Source organism: Schistocerca americana, chromosome 2, assembly GCF_021461395.2.
Source record: "Schistocerca americana isolate TAMUIC-IGC-003095 chromosome 2, iqSchAmer2.1, whole genome shotgun sequence".
Lineage (NCBI taxonomy): Eukaryota > Metazoa > Arthropoda > Insecta > Orthoptera > Acrididae > Schistocerca > Schistocerca americana.
The window spans coordinates 884068656-884086531 of record NC_060120.1 but is presented as its reverse complement, the minus strand read 5'-3'; the positions used below and the strand labels follow the sequence as shown (position 1 = coordinate 884086531).

At 43.2% G+C, this 17876-nt stretch overlaps 1 protein-coding gene across 1 annotated transcript in view; it reads right to left on the bottom strand.

Moving 5' to 3' along the window:
* Positions 1–17876, bottom strand: part of LOC124594521 — a 61685-nt gene that overhangs the window by 19514 nt on the left and 24295 nt on the right. Inside the window, exon 2 of the mRNA XM_047132895.1 lies at positions 2728–2854. Coding sequence (XP_046988851.1) covers positions 2728–2854 — 127 coding nt within the window. The remainder of the gene's footprint in view (positions 1–2727; positions 2855–17876) is intronic.

Sequence of the window (17876 nt, the reverse complement as noted above, 5' to 3'; positions counted from 1 at the left end):
TACAGTCAAAGTGACTTGTAATTGAAGACCTTATTTCATTGTGAAGGTTTTACATTCTTAACCACGAGTGTACCATTAAATAACTTTTTGATATATTTAACGTGTCCTTAAATTACGGCCAAATCTTTATTTCTGTGGAAAGAAGACAAGTTTTGCTTTGGACCTTCCATAAGTTCAATTACAATGAAAGCATTATCTTTGTTACTACAAGGACTTCGTCTGGTACTGATACACATCTCAGCTGGGCCAGGTACCTGAAGCATCTTTGGCGTTCTGGTGTTAATAGTGCCCATCAGACCACTTGTATCACTGGGAGTATTTGAATTGGATCTAGGTTTCACGAAAATCCCACGAGCTGCTAGGCAAACGAAAGCCCACTCAGACAGGGCCCCACTTGCCTCGATAAGCCTTGTGTAAGGTGTCAGGCAAACCCAACACCTTCCATGAAAACCCTGACATGATAAGCAAATTCAGTAGTATGTCACATAGCTCCGAATAAATCGTGACATAAATTAACCAAAGTAATACGAGTAACGGGTGAGCAAATGGAATTGCACAGACTAACACAAGAATGCCTAAACGCATGTCATACCTTCCCACCGTGGGACAGACGCAGTTCCGAGGGGAGAAACGAGAACAGAAGCTGAGAGCAGAACCGTGTTAAGCTGGAAGGCCCTACGATAAGGGACGGACGGACACCCACGTCGCCAGCTAACCACTAGGACACCACCCGCAAGTTTTTAGCGTGAGACTTTTTCGCGTCTCTGTTACCTCAGGACCACCCCCCAGCCCATGTTAAAAGCTAGAGCCCTCCAGAAGAACAGTATAGATCCTACGATAACACAAAAAGGGCTACACCACCCGCAAGTTTTAGCGTGAGACTTTTTCATGTCTCTGTTACGTTAGGACCACCCCCCAGCCCATGTTAAAAGATAGAGCCCTCCAGAAGAACAGTATAGATCTTACGATAACGCTAAAAGGACCACACCAGCTGCAAGTTTTAGCGTGAGACTTTTTCGCGTCTCTGTTACGTTGCAAACTTTAAAAACATTGCCCCACCACGAAAAGTATAATGTTTCTCATTAGATAGACAGAATTTTTGTAGGCGGAGCTTAAGGTTAACATTGAGACCCTGATTGGTCAGATGAAAACACAGTCAGATAGTTTTTTTTTTTAAACCAACTTCGGTAAATTGTGGTAAGGAGAAGTTAGGACAAGAGTTGCTTCCGAGAGGGCGAGCTGGACAGAGCTGTGCTGGCCGCCACCCCCTGACGAACACCGACAAGGTAATGAACGCACGCGATGCCGCATAACAGCGCATAAGGCTTCACTCAGAACTGCAGAAGTCTCATCTGTTACATCCCCTTTTTGCGTAATACTAGTGTCGATCGTCAACTAAAGCTCATGGTGTTCACATTTGCCACTTGAAGTAAAAATCTGAAACGCGATGATTTTTCTGTTATATAGTTATTGAGAAGCCATATCAGCCACTGTAATTTACGACAAGTTAGATTAGTAATTAAAGATAATTGAGAGTCACTGTAGACCATTTCAATAGTTTTCTCTTTTGTGAAACTTAATTTAAACCTAGATTATAGATATGATATGGCGTAGGTCATCCTTCGATCCATTGTAGAACTTGGAAACCTATTCAGGGAAGATTCGTTCACATTTTTGTTGAACGCAGTTGGTTTTTACCATCCTGTATTAAAACATTTCCTTTTATCAATAGTGCAATTTATAAACGATGTTTTGTGAGTAGAATAAAATTTCCAATGGTAAACTTAACTGCTTTTTCAACGTTATTTTACCAGCTAACTAAAATGGGAAAGCCTTGAACCCCTTCCACTAAATTTAGTTAGTATTAAGATTCTTTTACAGGGAGTGCAGTGGATCTCACGCTGAAATCATTAAGCATTTGGTTATATCATCGCTAGTCTCACTGAACTCTTCTGAATTCTTCATGACATGTGTGGTCTGGCGTCTCCTTACCAGCAACAGGTCCCAGGTTCAAACTAGTCAATTCGCTAAAAAACACGCTCAGAGCGTCGTTGCGTGAAAGTGGTAGGGAGACACGATATAGAACAAACAGACACCACGCAGAATGTTTAGACTTGTACAACTAAGGTGCGGCAGGTTCCCCAGAAGTTGCTCGCTAGCGATTCTTTCATCTTAACAACGATCTGCCCCACTGGTACAAAGCACACTTTGAGGTTCAGTATCTCTTCTTCGTATAAACGTTCGCACCCCTCTCACTAATCGAGCGGTTGAGCCATATATTGCCTCCATTGACACACACCGCTTCACCACTACACCCACCTGTGAACGTTGAAACATCCCTGTAACTTAAGGCTACAGAGGACAGGCTTCACTTACCACTCCTCGGCTCAGGAAACCCGAGTTTGCCATTAGTATCCCGTCAAAAAAGTCCATTCTCTCTGAGGTGACGGCTTTATCGAGAATACCACGGGTGCAGTGAGCTTCACGCCACTCCCACTCCCCCATCGACGTGTTAAATTCTAAATATGTAGATAACTGAAGCCAACACCAAATTTCGTGGTCAGTGGTTGATATTTTCGTTGTAATAATAAAAAACTTACGTTAATCATGGTTGCTCCGTCAGTTTCCGTGCAAACCGGATATCGGACTATTCTTTGATGGAATAAAACTGATAGTGATGTGCAGCAGATAATACCTGTTAGCAACTAGACAGGGCTACGCACTCACCAGAGGAGCTACGTGACCCAACAGAAGCAGCACAGCGGCAACCAGAGGGTCCGAAGGCGGCTCTTCGCAGTGGCAGGCGGTGTCGCTGGTGGTGTTCTCCGGTGTAAGGCTCACCAGAGGTGGCCACCTGCAAATTAATAGTCACAGGAGCCGAGATGGAGAAATTTTGCTACCTTCGATGCAAAAGAAACTACTTCAAACGTAGGTCTTAATTTAGGTAAAAAAGTTTTGAACAGGTACAAAATATGGCACAGAAGTGAACCATGGACTGTGGAAAAACCATAAAAAAAACTGAAGAGTCAGGTGTCGTATTACAGTGGTAGCCTGAAAATTAACTGGGCTCATAACATACCGTAAAACTTGACAACTGTGTGAGTCTTTCAGCAGTAATTGTAACATAACGTTACAAACATTTGTACTGAGACACTTGGTTTCGACATATATGGTATTTTATAATCTTTATCCTTTAATTTTGACAGAAATAAATTTTGATGTGCGGTGGGGTGTTAGGAATATTGATATTACATTGCGATCAAGCTACCCCCACCCACCCGCCCATGTCAGGGCAACATAATTATCTGTCACAAAGACGAACTGACATAGTGCTATAACTCTGTTCAAATTTGAGCTGTTTTAGGAGTTTTTTATCTATACACGTTAAAAGTATGTCACGAAGTTTGCCAATTTCGTGAGGTGTATTTTTAAAATTTTCTTAACATCCGAACATCTATTGATCCATTCTTCTTGAAATATGAGCAATGCACCGGCATATATCGATGATATATATATATGAAGACAGTAACTGTTCTCGAAAGAACAGATACTATTGATGACCGTGCAGCCTTTCCTTGGAATAAATGATGACTAACTGAAACCCTCAGCTGCCGACATCGAGGTATATCAAGAACACCTGTCGGCAGCTGAGGGTTTCAGTTAGTCATCATTTATTCCAAGGAAAATCTGCACGTTCATCAACAGAATCTGTTCTTTCGAGAAGAGCTACAGCCATTGACCTTCGTCTGTGCGAATGCGCAGAGGTTGCCCAAACTCTTACGGGAATCGCCAAAGCGTGCGCAAGTAATGAATGGCTGAGCAAATGTCTATAAGGTACATTACGTATGTAGAATTGTGGACAGTTGGGAGTTGGGAGTGAGAGTCTCACGGGAAGCGTGCAAGGGATAAGTCCCTGCAGTCGCAATGTTCATCTGTGTCCTCGGTAGCTCAGATGGATAGAGCGTCTGCCATGTAAGCAGGAGATCCCGGGTTCGAGTCCCAGTCGGGGCCCACATTTTCAGCTGTCCACACCGAGGTATATCCACAAAGCCTGTCGGCAACCGACGGTTTCAGTTAGTCATCATTTATATATCAATGATTTAAGAGGCGTTGCTACTTCGTCGCTTGGTGACGGATTTCTCTGCTTCGTGGAATGCGGCACGCAAAGAGGCGGCCCGGAAATTTTAGTGTCGGGTGCACTTGTGCGATCTCTGTCTTGTTCGACAGTCTGCCTGATGGTGATGTAGTCCTAGAGCTGAACGGGTGTTATACACGTCGGAAAGATAGCACCCAGTGTTTATAACCTCATGTGGGATGGGGTGTGCGTGTAGTGAGGAAGTATGGTTCTGTAAGTGATGTGGTGTAATGGACAGAAAGTTACCGCTAGGTGATTCCTGAAATCTCGGCTCCAGGTTACTGAGACAATTCCACTAACGAATCACTGGATTTTCATCTGAGCGACCGGACTATTTCGAATCCGGTGAGATTTCAGTTGTTAAACATCAAGTAATGGTTTTAATTCTGTGATATCCTTGCCCGTGATTTGGTGAAATAAGTGTAGTAGTGTTAGAGGGTATTAACGGGCTTTTCATGTGGTGAGACAAACCAGTACTTGGATTCTTCACTAGAAATATTGACCTTCAAGCCCACTTGCCATGTTATGTCTGTGGTGTTACCTAAACTTCTGGTGTACAGAAATATATATTATGATCTTCAGGTCCAGTAGCGTGCCAGGTATTTCTTAGCCTGTAATTATTTTCAGCTCACCAAAAAATGTTCAAATGTGTGTGAATTTCTATGGGACCAAACTGCTGAGGTCATCGGTCCCTGGACTTACACACTACTCAAACTAACTTACGCTAAGAACAAGACACACACTTATGCCCGAGGGAGGATGCGAACTTCCGGTGGGAGGGTTCGACACACATTTCATGTTCTGTGGCCCATTGATTGGGGGTATTGCTTTTATGTAATCATACACATCGTGTGCTCAGAAACAGTCTGGGGAGCTTACTACGTTGTTGTAGGGTAGACTAAAATATTTGCTAAGAAAAAAAATGCGTTACGTTGCACCGTTTCCCAGTTATTTAACATTGAAGATAGAAAATCAGGTCATCGTGCGCGGAAACTCGAGCAGCCTGCCAGAGGTGGTGTCGCCAGAACTTCGTTTTGTTTCCTCAAACCGAGCAAACGTAAATTTTCCTCACGTAGCTTAAATTTATCACTTCGGAAACAGGAACAGTTTAACTGAAAATGACGATTAGAACAAGTGGTAACTCACAGACCCACAGAAGTCTATGCCGTACTGCATTCTGGCGATTGCAAATGCTTGAATTTGCGCTCACAACGACCTTGTTGGCTAACTCCAATGCTAAATAACTTGGAAACGATTGAGTGTACTGAATTTTTTTGTTAACAATTATTTATCAGCACAATCTTCCCTGTAGCACCCTCACAAACTCTTCAGACTGTTCCTGGCCAAAAATGGCTCTAAGTACTATGGGACTTAACATCTGAGCTGATCAGTCCCCTAGACTAATAACTACTTAAACCTAACTAACCTAAAGACATCACACACATCCATGCCCGAGGCACGATTCGAACCTGCGACCGTAGCGGCAGCGCAGTTCCGGACTGAAGCGCCTAGAACCGCTTGGCCACAACGGCCAGCGTTCCTGACCACGCTGTATACGGAATGTGTATACCTCTGCTTTCTTTATGATGCAGTAAAACGGACTACTAACGCGAGTGACCGTAATTCGTAAATCACATGCTCACCAGTAGTAAGCTGAACTTGACCGATGTACTGGCACACGTGAAAGAAATACATTGACAACACAGTTTTCTCTAAGCAAGGCAATTTCATCACACTGTTAGACACTTACTTACAAGCTCAACGGTACGAATGAAAATAAATACATAAGATATAATGCAATATTACAAGAATGGAATGTTACATTTTGGAACAATGTGATAATGTGAATTAAAATTTTGTCGTTTTTGTTAAACAACTCGCAAATGTTGCTGGTTTCGTTAATGAAATTTGACATGCTGTTGCAAAGTTACCCCTATAACGCATGGAAACAAGTTCTTTTCGCTTTCCAAAGGCTGAAGAAAATTTTACTTAATTTCAACTTTTACACACAGTTGGCGGCACATATCAATTCTTAATCTTCAGTTGGTCAGGCCTTCAAAATTGTCGACGGTGGAAGGAATTTTCCAAGAACGCTACAAACACATTCTCCACCAACAAACAAATCGACTTTGGGAACAGCTCAAGTATAATGCACGAACTTGAAACATCCACCAGTAATGACAGCAGTTTGCAACAACACACTGTAACAGAGCTGTCAGTTGATGGTAACCCGGATTACAGTATTTAAGATGAAAAAGTTAGAGCATGCCTTTGTCAGGTATAACACTAAAAAAGGAACCCAAGTGACGGTAATAAATCAGGAGGTCCTCCACGAAATTGGCGAGTGTAGCAATATGTGGAAAACACTGGCAGGAGGAAGATATAGGATAACATTACATGACTTAAGACTTGAGGGGATATGTTCTACGGTGCCGAGGAGGACAGAGATTGGAATACACCCGACAAATGGTTGAGGATTGTGGGTGTTACTGGCCACTGCGCAGCGACTTGCGCCGCGGCAGCGCCACCTGGAACAACAATAACGGTGCACCTATGAGCGGGGTGGCAAGGGACACAACATATGTACCGCACATCGCATGGGGAGTTAACTGCAGGTACGTCAAAAGGGTCCTCTGGTTTAAAAGTGTGAACAACACTGGATTGTTTACTAATTTTTATGGATCTAATTGCCGACTGTACTGCCTATGGACCGCGACAGCAACAGGAAACCGAAGGCATGAATATCGCTGTCCTCCTCGGACTTCTTGTCGTCTCAAGGTGTTATTTGGTACGTTCGTGTGATAAGAGTATTTACTGTTTTGCTCAACTTGTAATGACAGTTAATGAATGGAGTGACTTGGTCGTGTTAGCTGTTTTTGAGACAAAGTTCTGTTGCTTTCATTTGATCACTTCTTACTTGTTATTTGCTGCTAGTATTTATTACAGGTTTATTATACTTTTGTGTAGGGTCACACTGTATTTTCTTCTATGTTTTAAGATCTGCGTTATTTTAAGTATTGTTTTTAGTTGTTATCTCTTCTGTGGGATTTGTTTCATTCTTTTTCATTGGTAGGAAAGGTTTCAATGAGTTTAAACAAGCCTCCTGGGTATTTTTGAAATGTGTGATGAAGAGGCTTTGTATTTTCTGATACATTTTGAGAGAATTATTAACGCTTACATCAATATGTATATGCTGTTTTATCTAACCGAGCCGCGTGGGATTAGCCGAGCGGTCTATGGCGCTGTAGTCATGGATGTGCGGCTGATCCCGGCGGAGGTCCGAGTCCTCCCTCAGACATGGATGTGTGTGTTTGCCCTTAGGATAATATAGGTTAAGAAGTGTGTAAGCTTAAGGACTGATGACCTTAGCATTTAAGTACCATAAGATTTCACACATGTTTGGACGTTTTTTTTTATGTAACCGAATCTGTTGTTCGAAAGGTACTCTAGAACTATCACAATGGCCTTTGTTCAAGTTTTGTATCTTGTTAGTAAATTTTATTTCATTGTCAAATTAATGAAAGTCATCGTATTACCTCCACTCCACAGTAATAACAATTAATTACTTGAAAAAGGGCTATGGACCTGAAACTGCAATAGTTTTCCAAATGAAAATGGAAAAGTGTTTTCTTTTTTATTTAGACAATTCAGCATGACCGTGTATCCCAGAGTTAGGAAAATTCAACATTGATTCTAACTGAGACCAACGCACGTGTAACTCGCTGGACAGAAGAGCAGTTGGGTTGTTGTATAGAATTTCGGAGTGACATTTTTTTTTCTTTTTGAGATGGAAGAGGAAACAAAAGTGCCTCCATACCGTGGACTCTTCATGAAACCTTTCTATCGCAGGGAACGGGTCTCATACGGAGTGATGAAGGTAAATAAACGAATGGACCTATTTGAACACTACGCTCCTTTATTTTCCCTCGGTTAGCGACAGTGACACACTCTTCCGGGGTCCAATGCCATCCTACGTAAATATTACTCATCCGACGATACCTTTATCACCTACCAACAAGCTGGTACCGTTGTTCAGCAGCTTAGGCAACCTTCCCTTATCCGTGATCAGGGCTCCTGCGCATACACTGAAATCTGCACCATGTGACATGAAACTGCACGAGGGACTTGGTGGTGCAGTGATGCCTCTGTCTCGTAGCTAGGAAATGTGTCACCAGCTGTAGGTGCAGCGCGGCACTGGAACTGTGGGGCGATTTGCTGCACTGAGGCGACTGTCGCTGTTTCGGTTCAGCTACTCGTTGTTGCCCCTTGAGTTGACCCTTGAGCGACAATGCTTATCGAATCGAGGTATTCAGGGTTCACTCTCGTTACTGGCAATAACATCTCACCACTAGTCGTCATCAAATGCTCTGAAATCTACTTCCTCTAAGTGTAAATCTGCAGCCAACGTAAGATGTGTGGCAGAGAGTATTTTTTGTGCAAATGTTACGTTCACCTTTTCCTTTTTCAGTCGCCAGTGTGGTGCGTGAAGGACGAGTGTTGGTAAGCCTCCAGTTGTGCACCTCTGTGGTATTTTCGCAAGACATATGTAGGAAGAAGCAATATGTTAGTGCCGTGAAAGACAGTGATGAATATGAAAGATCCAACACGGTTAAATAGCAGTAGAAGGAAGATTCTACAGAAGCATAACCACCTGCAAGATTCAAGCAAAGTCCAACACTTGCTTGCAAAAATGGAAAGAAGTAAAGGAAAGCATATGAAAAACAATTCGAGAATCGTAGTATTATTTCCAGTGCAAAGGCTTACTGCTGAATCATTAAAAATAAGAAAACAAAACAATTTTGTCCTTCGTAGAATCATTTAACGATATAAAGTCGCCTTTCCAAACACTGTTTGACCATCAAGGCTCCGAAACGGAAAAAACTAAAGCAAAGGCCGGCATACTAAAATGTGTCCTTCGAACTACTTCTTCGATGAAAACCAGAACGTAGTTAATTAAATCGATTGTTGCACGAATCCGGAAATTAAGGTAAAGAGATACGTGAATTTAGATTTGAAAAACACCTCGAATCCCTCTATAGACGAAAGGCCACAGAACCTATGATTTAGTCTGACCCACGCCTGGTCACTCAGTCACTCTGGGTTTCTGTTTGTCTGGCTGGCACACACGCTTCGATGATAAGCTGACTATTCTATTCGGAAATCGCGTCTCCTCATTCGCCTTCCAGCCTCCACCGCTCGATTATGAAAAACAATAAGAATGTTCTTTAATTTATTCCCGTGGTTAACCTTCACATGCTGCTATTAGCTCCAGTGTTGTCGCTGCATATCCAGAATGTCGTGGGAACTGTTGCACATGTAGCCTGACCTTGCGGTCCGTAACAGCTTACTTAAATATTCAACCTCAATTTACTTGGTCCACGCGCCAAGCATATCATAAGTAAATTAGCATCTTAATTCCCTGGCCTGGTCATGGCCCCTGCTGCTGTTTGTACTACATCATGCTCAGGCTACTGGACCGCGAGAGGTTAATTAATCGCAAGAGCAAGATGGTAAATTAGTCTGTTTCACAGAAGTATGTCGATTAACCGTCACTTTTGGGAGCAGCGTTTGGTCGGAACGCTAAAAAGGACGGATAGTCAAGGGAGATGAAAGAAGTCATTTACAGAGCTCAAAACGATGTAATAAATCAAAATTAATGAAAAATAGCGTTTGTCATAAACTGAAACGATAACAGTAGATTTTAGTACTTAAAATCGATTCACAAAATTGTGGAACGTATTTTTGTTTCGTATCACGCCACTTCTTTGCTCACTATATCCATATAGCTGTACCGGTTGACTACTGTTCCAAATATTTGTGGACTGTTTCCAGTGCGTCATGTGCTCCAGAGTGGCTCATATTTTCGTCTTCTTCCATTATTCATCATCTGACTCCTGTTGTTCAACACTGAACAGCGAATAAACAGGATCATTGATCTGATCATCTTCAAGTTCTTCATTGGTAACAGCTGCAGCGCCACCTTCTGCTAGGTATTCCTCTACAGCAGCAAACTGGATATCGTTCTGAAGAGTCTGCAAATCAGTGATAAATCTGTAGTGTCTGACACATTAGTTTCTGGAAGTTCTTGTTCTTGGTTTACTGTTGGACAAACATTCTTCCGCGATTTTTGTACTGTGATTTTCGTAAGTTCTTACCAAATTGGAGCAACTATGTAGTTCAAATCTTCTATGTAGAAACTTTTCATTGCTTCAAAATGATCACATTCGTCTTAATTTTTCTCCGATAAAGCGCCTTCTTAACGCCACAGGTTTTAGAGCAAATGGAATGCTTTTTCGTTTGTGATAGAGACCCAAACCGGGGCTCCCTTACGTCTTTTCTGGCAACACCAAACGCACACAGCGTCATCCAAGAGCACATGTACCTGTTTCATCAATGGTTTTGCAGTTTCAGCATTTTCACCATCTACAGTTAACGAAAACCCTCTCCGGATCTTTTCCCAGTCTTTAACGGTTGGCACTCCAACACCTATTCCAGAGGCCAATTCAGTAACTGACTTACCTTCGTCAAGCCTTTGCAGAATACCTAGTTTCTGTTCGATTGTGCACACAACACTTTATACACTGAAGATCCAAAGAAACTGGCATAGGCATGCGTTTTCAAATAAAGAGCCGGCCGATGTGGCCGTGCGGTTCTAGGCGCTTCAGTCTGGAACCGCGTGACCGCTACGGTCGCAGGTTCGAATCCTGCCTCAGGCATGGATGTGTGTGATGTCCTTAGGTTAGTTAGGTTTAAGTAGTTCTAAGTTCTAGGGGACTGATGACCACAGATATTAAGTCCCATAGTGCTCAGAGCCATTTGAACCATTTCAAATAAAGAGATACATAAACAGAATACGGCGCTGCGGTCGGTAACGCCTGTATAAGACATCAAGTGTCTCTCGCAGCTGTTAGATCGGTTACTGTTGGTATAACACAATGTTGTTACAATTTAACCTTGAACGTGGGGGTTGAAGTCGGTGCGCAAAAGATGGAACATGGGGTCTGTACAGCAGGAAAGAGGTGAGGATCCTCCCATATGACTATTCAACGAGCGAACTGGTGCACAAATGATGGAACCACGGGAGTGCAAATGCGACCCCCCACTCTTTTCTCCCCCATGATTAATCTCGAGCTGTGACGTCACCTGGCAGCTACTGCAATTGCAAATGCGAGCTCTCACTCTTTTCTCCCCCATGATGAATCTCGAGCTGTGACGTCACCTGGCAGCTACTGCAATTTGTTTACAACGGTGTCGCTCAGTGTTTCTGTCGAATGCCTGCATGTGAGTTCGTGTTACACGTTAGTTTGTGTGTAATTCTTGTCCTGCCGAGTGTTAAGTAGGAAAGGAATTGTTCCGTGAGTCTTGTAGCTTCGGTCTTGGAATTATGTCTACAAATACGTCGTATTGTGCAGTTGCTGAATGTAGTAATAGTGGACGTAAGACTGAAGGCGTGATTTATCATCGTTTTCCAAAAAAATGTTGAACTACAGCGTAAATGGATTGCTCGTTGTAGACGAGAGGACAAAATTAATGTTAATAATGCAAGAGTTTGTTCTGAACATTTTTGTGAAAGCGATTACAAACGAGACTTCCAGAATGAATTGTTAGATCTACCTACACGGAAACTGCAACAGGATAATGCTGTTCCGTCTCTAAAAATACCGAACTAGCACGGAAATATATTCGAAGTTCCAGGTCCCAGCACCGTGAATGTTACCGGTAGCGTTGTAACACCGAACTAGCACGGAAATATATTCGAAGTTCCAGGTCCCAGCACCGTGAATGTTACCGGTAGCGTTGTAACAGTGAGAGAACGTCGCTGTGACACTAGAACAGTAAAAATAAGAGCTCTCTCAACGTTGAAAACTTTATCTCCCAAGAAAAGTAAGCCGGACAAATCCAGCAACACAGACGTTTTTACTGATCCGCTAATTTCACTTAAAGACCAGGAAATTCAAGCACTGAAGAAAGAATCGGTTAGTTTGAAGATTAAAAATGTTCGACTGGAACAAAGAATTAAGTCAATGAAAGAAGTTATAAAGCAAGCTACATCTATAACACTAAGAAGCACAAATGTGAGAAGTACACTTTCTCGGTGTTTCACACCAGGACAAATTCGTTGTCTGTTAAAGAAGAGGAAGCAAGTAAAGTGGTGCTCAGAGGACATTGCAAATGCTCTTACATTGAGAGCTTTGTCTCCTAAAGCATATGCCTATCTGAGGAGGAAGAATTGCCCTTTCCCTGCAGGTCAACACTCCAGACATGGACGAAGCAGTTCAAGTGCCGACCAGGTATTTTGAAACCAGTTTTGGAGTTAATTAAAGGTAGGTCAGAAATGTTGACATCATTAGAGGCGATTGGTGTGCTAAGCTTCGACGAGATGAGCATTGACGGTCGTGTGACTTAAGATTCGTCCGACGATGTAGTACTCGGACCACACAACAATGTCCAAGTCGTCATGGTTCGCAGCTTGTTTTCAAAGTGGAAGCAGCCACTGTATTATGACTTTGATGTTGCGATGTCTAGTGATTTGTTGCAGAATGCCATAAAAGAAGTTGAAACAGCAGGAATCCATATCGTAGCTGTTACGTGTGACATGGGACCAAAAAATATGAATGTGTGGAAGCAACTTGGTGTGTCTACATCCAAGACATTGTTTTCAAACCCTGTTGATCATAGCAGAAAAGTCTGGTTTTTTTTATGTTCCACATTTGCTTAAATTATTAAGAAATCATTTTCTTGGTGACGGAATCACTTTGCCTGATGGTATTGTGATTACAAAAATGGTTATAGAAGATCTTCTTCGACATCAGAAAGGCGATCTTTCGATCAATCACCACATATCGGAGTTTCATCTCAACGTTAGTGGACGTGATCGTCAGAATGTTCGAAGGGCTGCACAGATATTTTCACGTCGCACTGCCCAAACTGTGAGATATGTTCTGCATAAAGATCGCGAAGGAAGCTTCATTGAGCTCGTGAAGGATGTTTTCGATGTGCTGAATTCGAAATACCCTCAAGATGAGCAAGCTCCCCTTAGAAGTGGTTGCGGGTTTAATATCAGAAGTCAGGAAATCTCTCTAAAAAGATTTCTTGAAATGTGTTCTAATATGCGAGTAGGAAAAAGAAACAGTCTTCTCCCGTTTCAGAGGGAATGCATTATATCAATAAATTCACTTTTTGGACTTCACAATGACATGAAAAATTCCGGAGCTACTTATATATTGACAGCCAGACTTAATCAAGATTGTCTGGAAAATTTCTTTTCCAGAATCCGTGGCCCCGTGTCTTCTGCAACAATCCAACATCTTAAGAGGTGAAAAACAGAATTCGTTTGTTGATACTGACTGGAAGTGCAAGTGAAATACCTTTGTCTTCTGTTGCTTCGAGTTCAGAGGACAGAAATGAGAATTCTGCTTCTGAAAACTACCCGACACCAGCTGATTTAACTGAGGAAGATTTTGCACGTTTTCTCTCGAGTGATTTATGTATCAGAGTAACTGATAAATCATTTGACGTCGCTACAGATGACGAAAACTTGCTCTTAGACTTGGAGCTCAGTGATTCAGTGTATACCAGTGAAGACGTGAATGATGATGCTTTAAAATATCTAGCAGAATATATAGCATTCAAGTGCAAAAACGTTGACAGTTCTTTGGGAAATACAGCAGGGGTGTTCTTGATACAGAATTAAGTCTGAAGCAAGACTGGATTACTATTATTTCAAAAGGGGGCCTCATTTCTCCCTCTGCTGACTGGTTTGCTAAAATATGTGAGTTAGAAATTATATTTTCTGCTTTTCATGGATCAAATATTTCTCATTGTAATAGAGTGATGGCAACCTTAGCAGATCATATAAGTGCGAAATTTCCCTAACTTAATAGCAAAATAGTTCAATTATATGTCAGAACAAGAACTTTTATACGGATTAGACATTTAAACAAAAGCGCCAAAATTGATGCAATGAAACGGAATTCGGCAAGGAAGAATCGGCTCTGGTCAGCGTCGCCTTCAGCATCTTCGACGTAGCTTCTGCGTCAGCTTTGTAAGGTAAGTTCGAAGATTGCTATCTTTTTTATTTACAAAAACATGTGTAAAATAGGCAGTACCCAATTGTAAAACATTTACCGTAGTCAAATGCCTAAAACACGAGCATGAATGCGGATGCGAACATCGGCCACTAGTTTCGCGTGGCGATATATCATCATTGCTACTAATATTTAAAGCATTTCTTTCGGAAACCTTGTATATAATATTAACATGAAGTGTGTTCAATCCTGTGAGCACGAAACTTTAAGTTATATGAGAAGAGAAGAGACGTGAAAACAATTATTTGGCAATCTCACATATTCTACAAACGGAGACTGCTGCCGTCTGGCTGCCGGGTGACGTAACAAGTCGCTGACCAATGAGAGCGCACTAAGCCAATCTGGCATACCTTTTTTATTCTATGTTCCTTGGATGGAACATGGAAACTCCGCAGCAGTAAAGAAGTGGGGATCCCGCCATATGACCATTCAACGAGCGAACTGTGAATATCAGGAATCCGGTTAGTTGAAGTCGGCGCTCAAGCGATGGGACATGGCATCTCCGAAGCAGCAAGGAAGTGAGGATCCTCCCATACGACCATTCAACGAGCGAACCGTGAATATCAGAAATCCGGTTAAACATCAAACCTGCGACGGCTGGAAAAGTATCCTGCAAGAACGTGATTTCGATGCTGGGCCATCAACAAGTGGCAGCGTGCGAACCATTAAACGAAATGTCTTCGATATTAGCTTTCGGAGCCGAAGACCCACTTGCGTACCCTTTGTGGCTGCACGACACATAGCATTACACCTCGCCCGGGCCCGTCAACATTGACATTGGACTGTTCATGATTGGCAATATATTGTCTGGTCTGACGAATCTCGTTCCAAATTGTATCGAGCGGATAGATATGTATGGTTATGGGACAACCTCATGAAACCATGAACCCACCATGTCAGCAGGGGACTGTCCAAGCTGGTAGAGGCTCTGTAATGGTGAGGGGCGTGTGCAGTTGGAGTGATATGGGACCCCTGAGAGTACAGATACGACTGTGACAGGTACACGTACGTAAGCATCCTGTCTCAACACCTGCATCCATTCCTGTCCACTGTGCATTCCGAAGGACTTGGGCGATTCCAACAGGACAATGCGAGCCCCCACATGTCCAGAATTGCTACAGAGTGGCTCCATGAACACTCCTCTGAGATTGAACTCCCCAGACATGAACATCATTGAGCATATCTGGGGTCCTTGCAACGTGCTGTTTAGAAGGGATCTCCACCCCCCTGATTTATGGACAGGCCTGCAGGATTCTTGGTGTCAGTTCCTTCCAGCACTACCTCAGACATTAGACGAGTCCGTGCCACTACGTGTTGTGGCACTTGTACGTGCTCGCGGGGACCCTTTGCGATATCAGGCAGGTGTACCAGTTTCTTTGGCTCTTCAGTGTATGTATCAGATGCATTCGAAAGAATAACACGAGGCGACCATTGGATCTCTTGATTATTGTTAGTTCTATACTGCAATTACGCATAACATACAGAAGAATGGAATGAAATATTAAAGAGGTATTGAAGGAAGATCACTTCCGGTTCAGAAAACACGTAAGTACATATGAACCAACGTCGATCTAGCAGCTGGTTTTGAAATAAAGGATGATCCAGTTCTTCTTACTTTTACGCTTAGAGAACGCCGTGAAATGTTGCACGGAGTTATGGAAGACATATGGCGCCAAAAGTAACGCACAATGTATATAAAAATGATTTGAGGTTAACAGCTGTCTCACATCAACAAATGATAATTACGAAGACGCTTCTCCCAGAGACCTCGCCGAACGAAGTCAGCTACATCGAAACACACGTAGGATGCATAAGAAATGAGCTACCACTGTTTGATTACTTGAATACTCGCGAATAAATAAAAAGAGTAGAAGAAAACTTGAAGTGAGCTCCCTGCCACCGTTGGATAAACAGCAGCAAGTCATACTCTGAGCTCACTTATTTGTTGCATAGTTTAATTCTTAATTTCTTTGCGTGGTTTTGGGTACTTCCATAGTTTAATTCATAAATTTCAGGCGTATTATAGTATCTGAGAGTAATGGCATCGCGTTTTTGTACCCTTATAGTGTAAATTCGCGTAGTCATCAGTCATCTGCTTGTTTTGAACGGCTTGTGAGATAAAAGAGAGGAAAAACATTGTTAGGGATGTGTACGGATTCAGGGGGAATTGGCCACCGTCCGTAAACAGCTGGAAGCTGTGTTGGCCGTTGTCGACAGGCTACAGGCTGTTGCCCTGGGCCGCGGTGACATTGGGACACCCGAGGCGAGTGCTTTGGCGCCTCTTGAACCTGTAGCATCGCCAGGGATCTCTGACGCCACTGCGCCCTCGGATTCGGACGTCCCTAGCGGTCGACACTTGCTCACAGTGATTGGCGAACGGTAGCGGGGTCGCGAATCCCTGGACGGAAGGCGAAAGTTGGTGCTGGCCGCAAGGCTGTACCCTTACACGTCCGCAAAAGGGTTGAGGTGCTGCCCACTGCTGAAAGTACTTCTGAGCCAGCAAGGGTAGCCTCTCCTGTTGCGGCCGTGGTCGGTCTTCCTGAGAGGTCCGGACAAGCGCAGTGGGTGGGATTGCTTGTCATTGGTAGCTCCAGTGTGAGGCGGGTAATGGAGCCCCTTAGGGATATGGCAGCTAAGGACGGGAAGAAAGCCAATGTGCACTCCGTGTGCGCACCAAGGGGAGTCATCCAAGATGGGGAAAGGGTCCTTCCGGATGCCATGAAGTGTACAGGGTGCAGCCAACTGCACGTGGTGCCTCATGTCGGCACTAATGATGTGTGTCGCTATGGATCGGAATAGATTCTCTCTGGTTTCCGGCGGCTGTCTGAGTTAGTGGAGACTGCCAGTCTTGGTAGCGAGATGAAGGCAGAGCTCACCATCTGCAGCATCGTCGACAGGACCGTTTGTGGATCTTTGGTACAGAGCCGAGTGGAGGGTCTGAATCAGAGACTGACACGGTTCTGCGACCGTGTAGGCTGCAGATTCCTTGACTTGCGCCGTAGGATGGTGGGGTTTCGTGTTCCGATAAATAGGTCAGGTGTCCACTACACACAGGAGGCGTCTACACGGGTAGCAGGGGCTGTGTGGCGTGGACAGTATTGGGAAGATCAAAAAGGACTCCAATCTCAAAGGATACAGGGCAAATACACGACGAAAATAGACCAAGCAACGGTAGGTATTGTAGCTGAAAATTGTCGAAGCTGTGTTGAAGAAGTACCAGAGCTTCAAGCGCTGATAAAAACCACTGAAGCTAAAATCGTAATTGGAACAGAAAGCTGGCTCAACCCGGAGATCAATTCTGCCGAAATTTTTACACAGGCGCAAACCGTGTTCAGGAAGGATGGATTCATCAAAATAGATGGTGGTGTGTTTGGGTCTGTTGGTAGTAGGTTATCTTTTAGTGAAGTTGAAATAGATAGTTCCTGCGAATTACTATGGGTAGTTGTTATACTCAACAGCCGTACCAAAATAATAATTGGCTCCTTCTACCGATCCCCCCGACTCAGATGATATAATAGCTGAACGCTTCAAAGAAAACTTGAATCTCATTACGAATAAGTACCCCACTCATACGGTATTAATTGGTAGAGACTTCAACCTACCCTCGATTTGTTGGCGAAAATACATGTTCAAAGCCGGAGGTGGATAGAAAA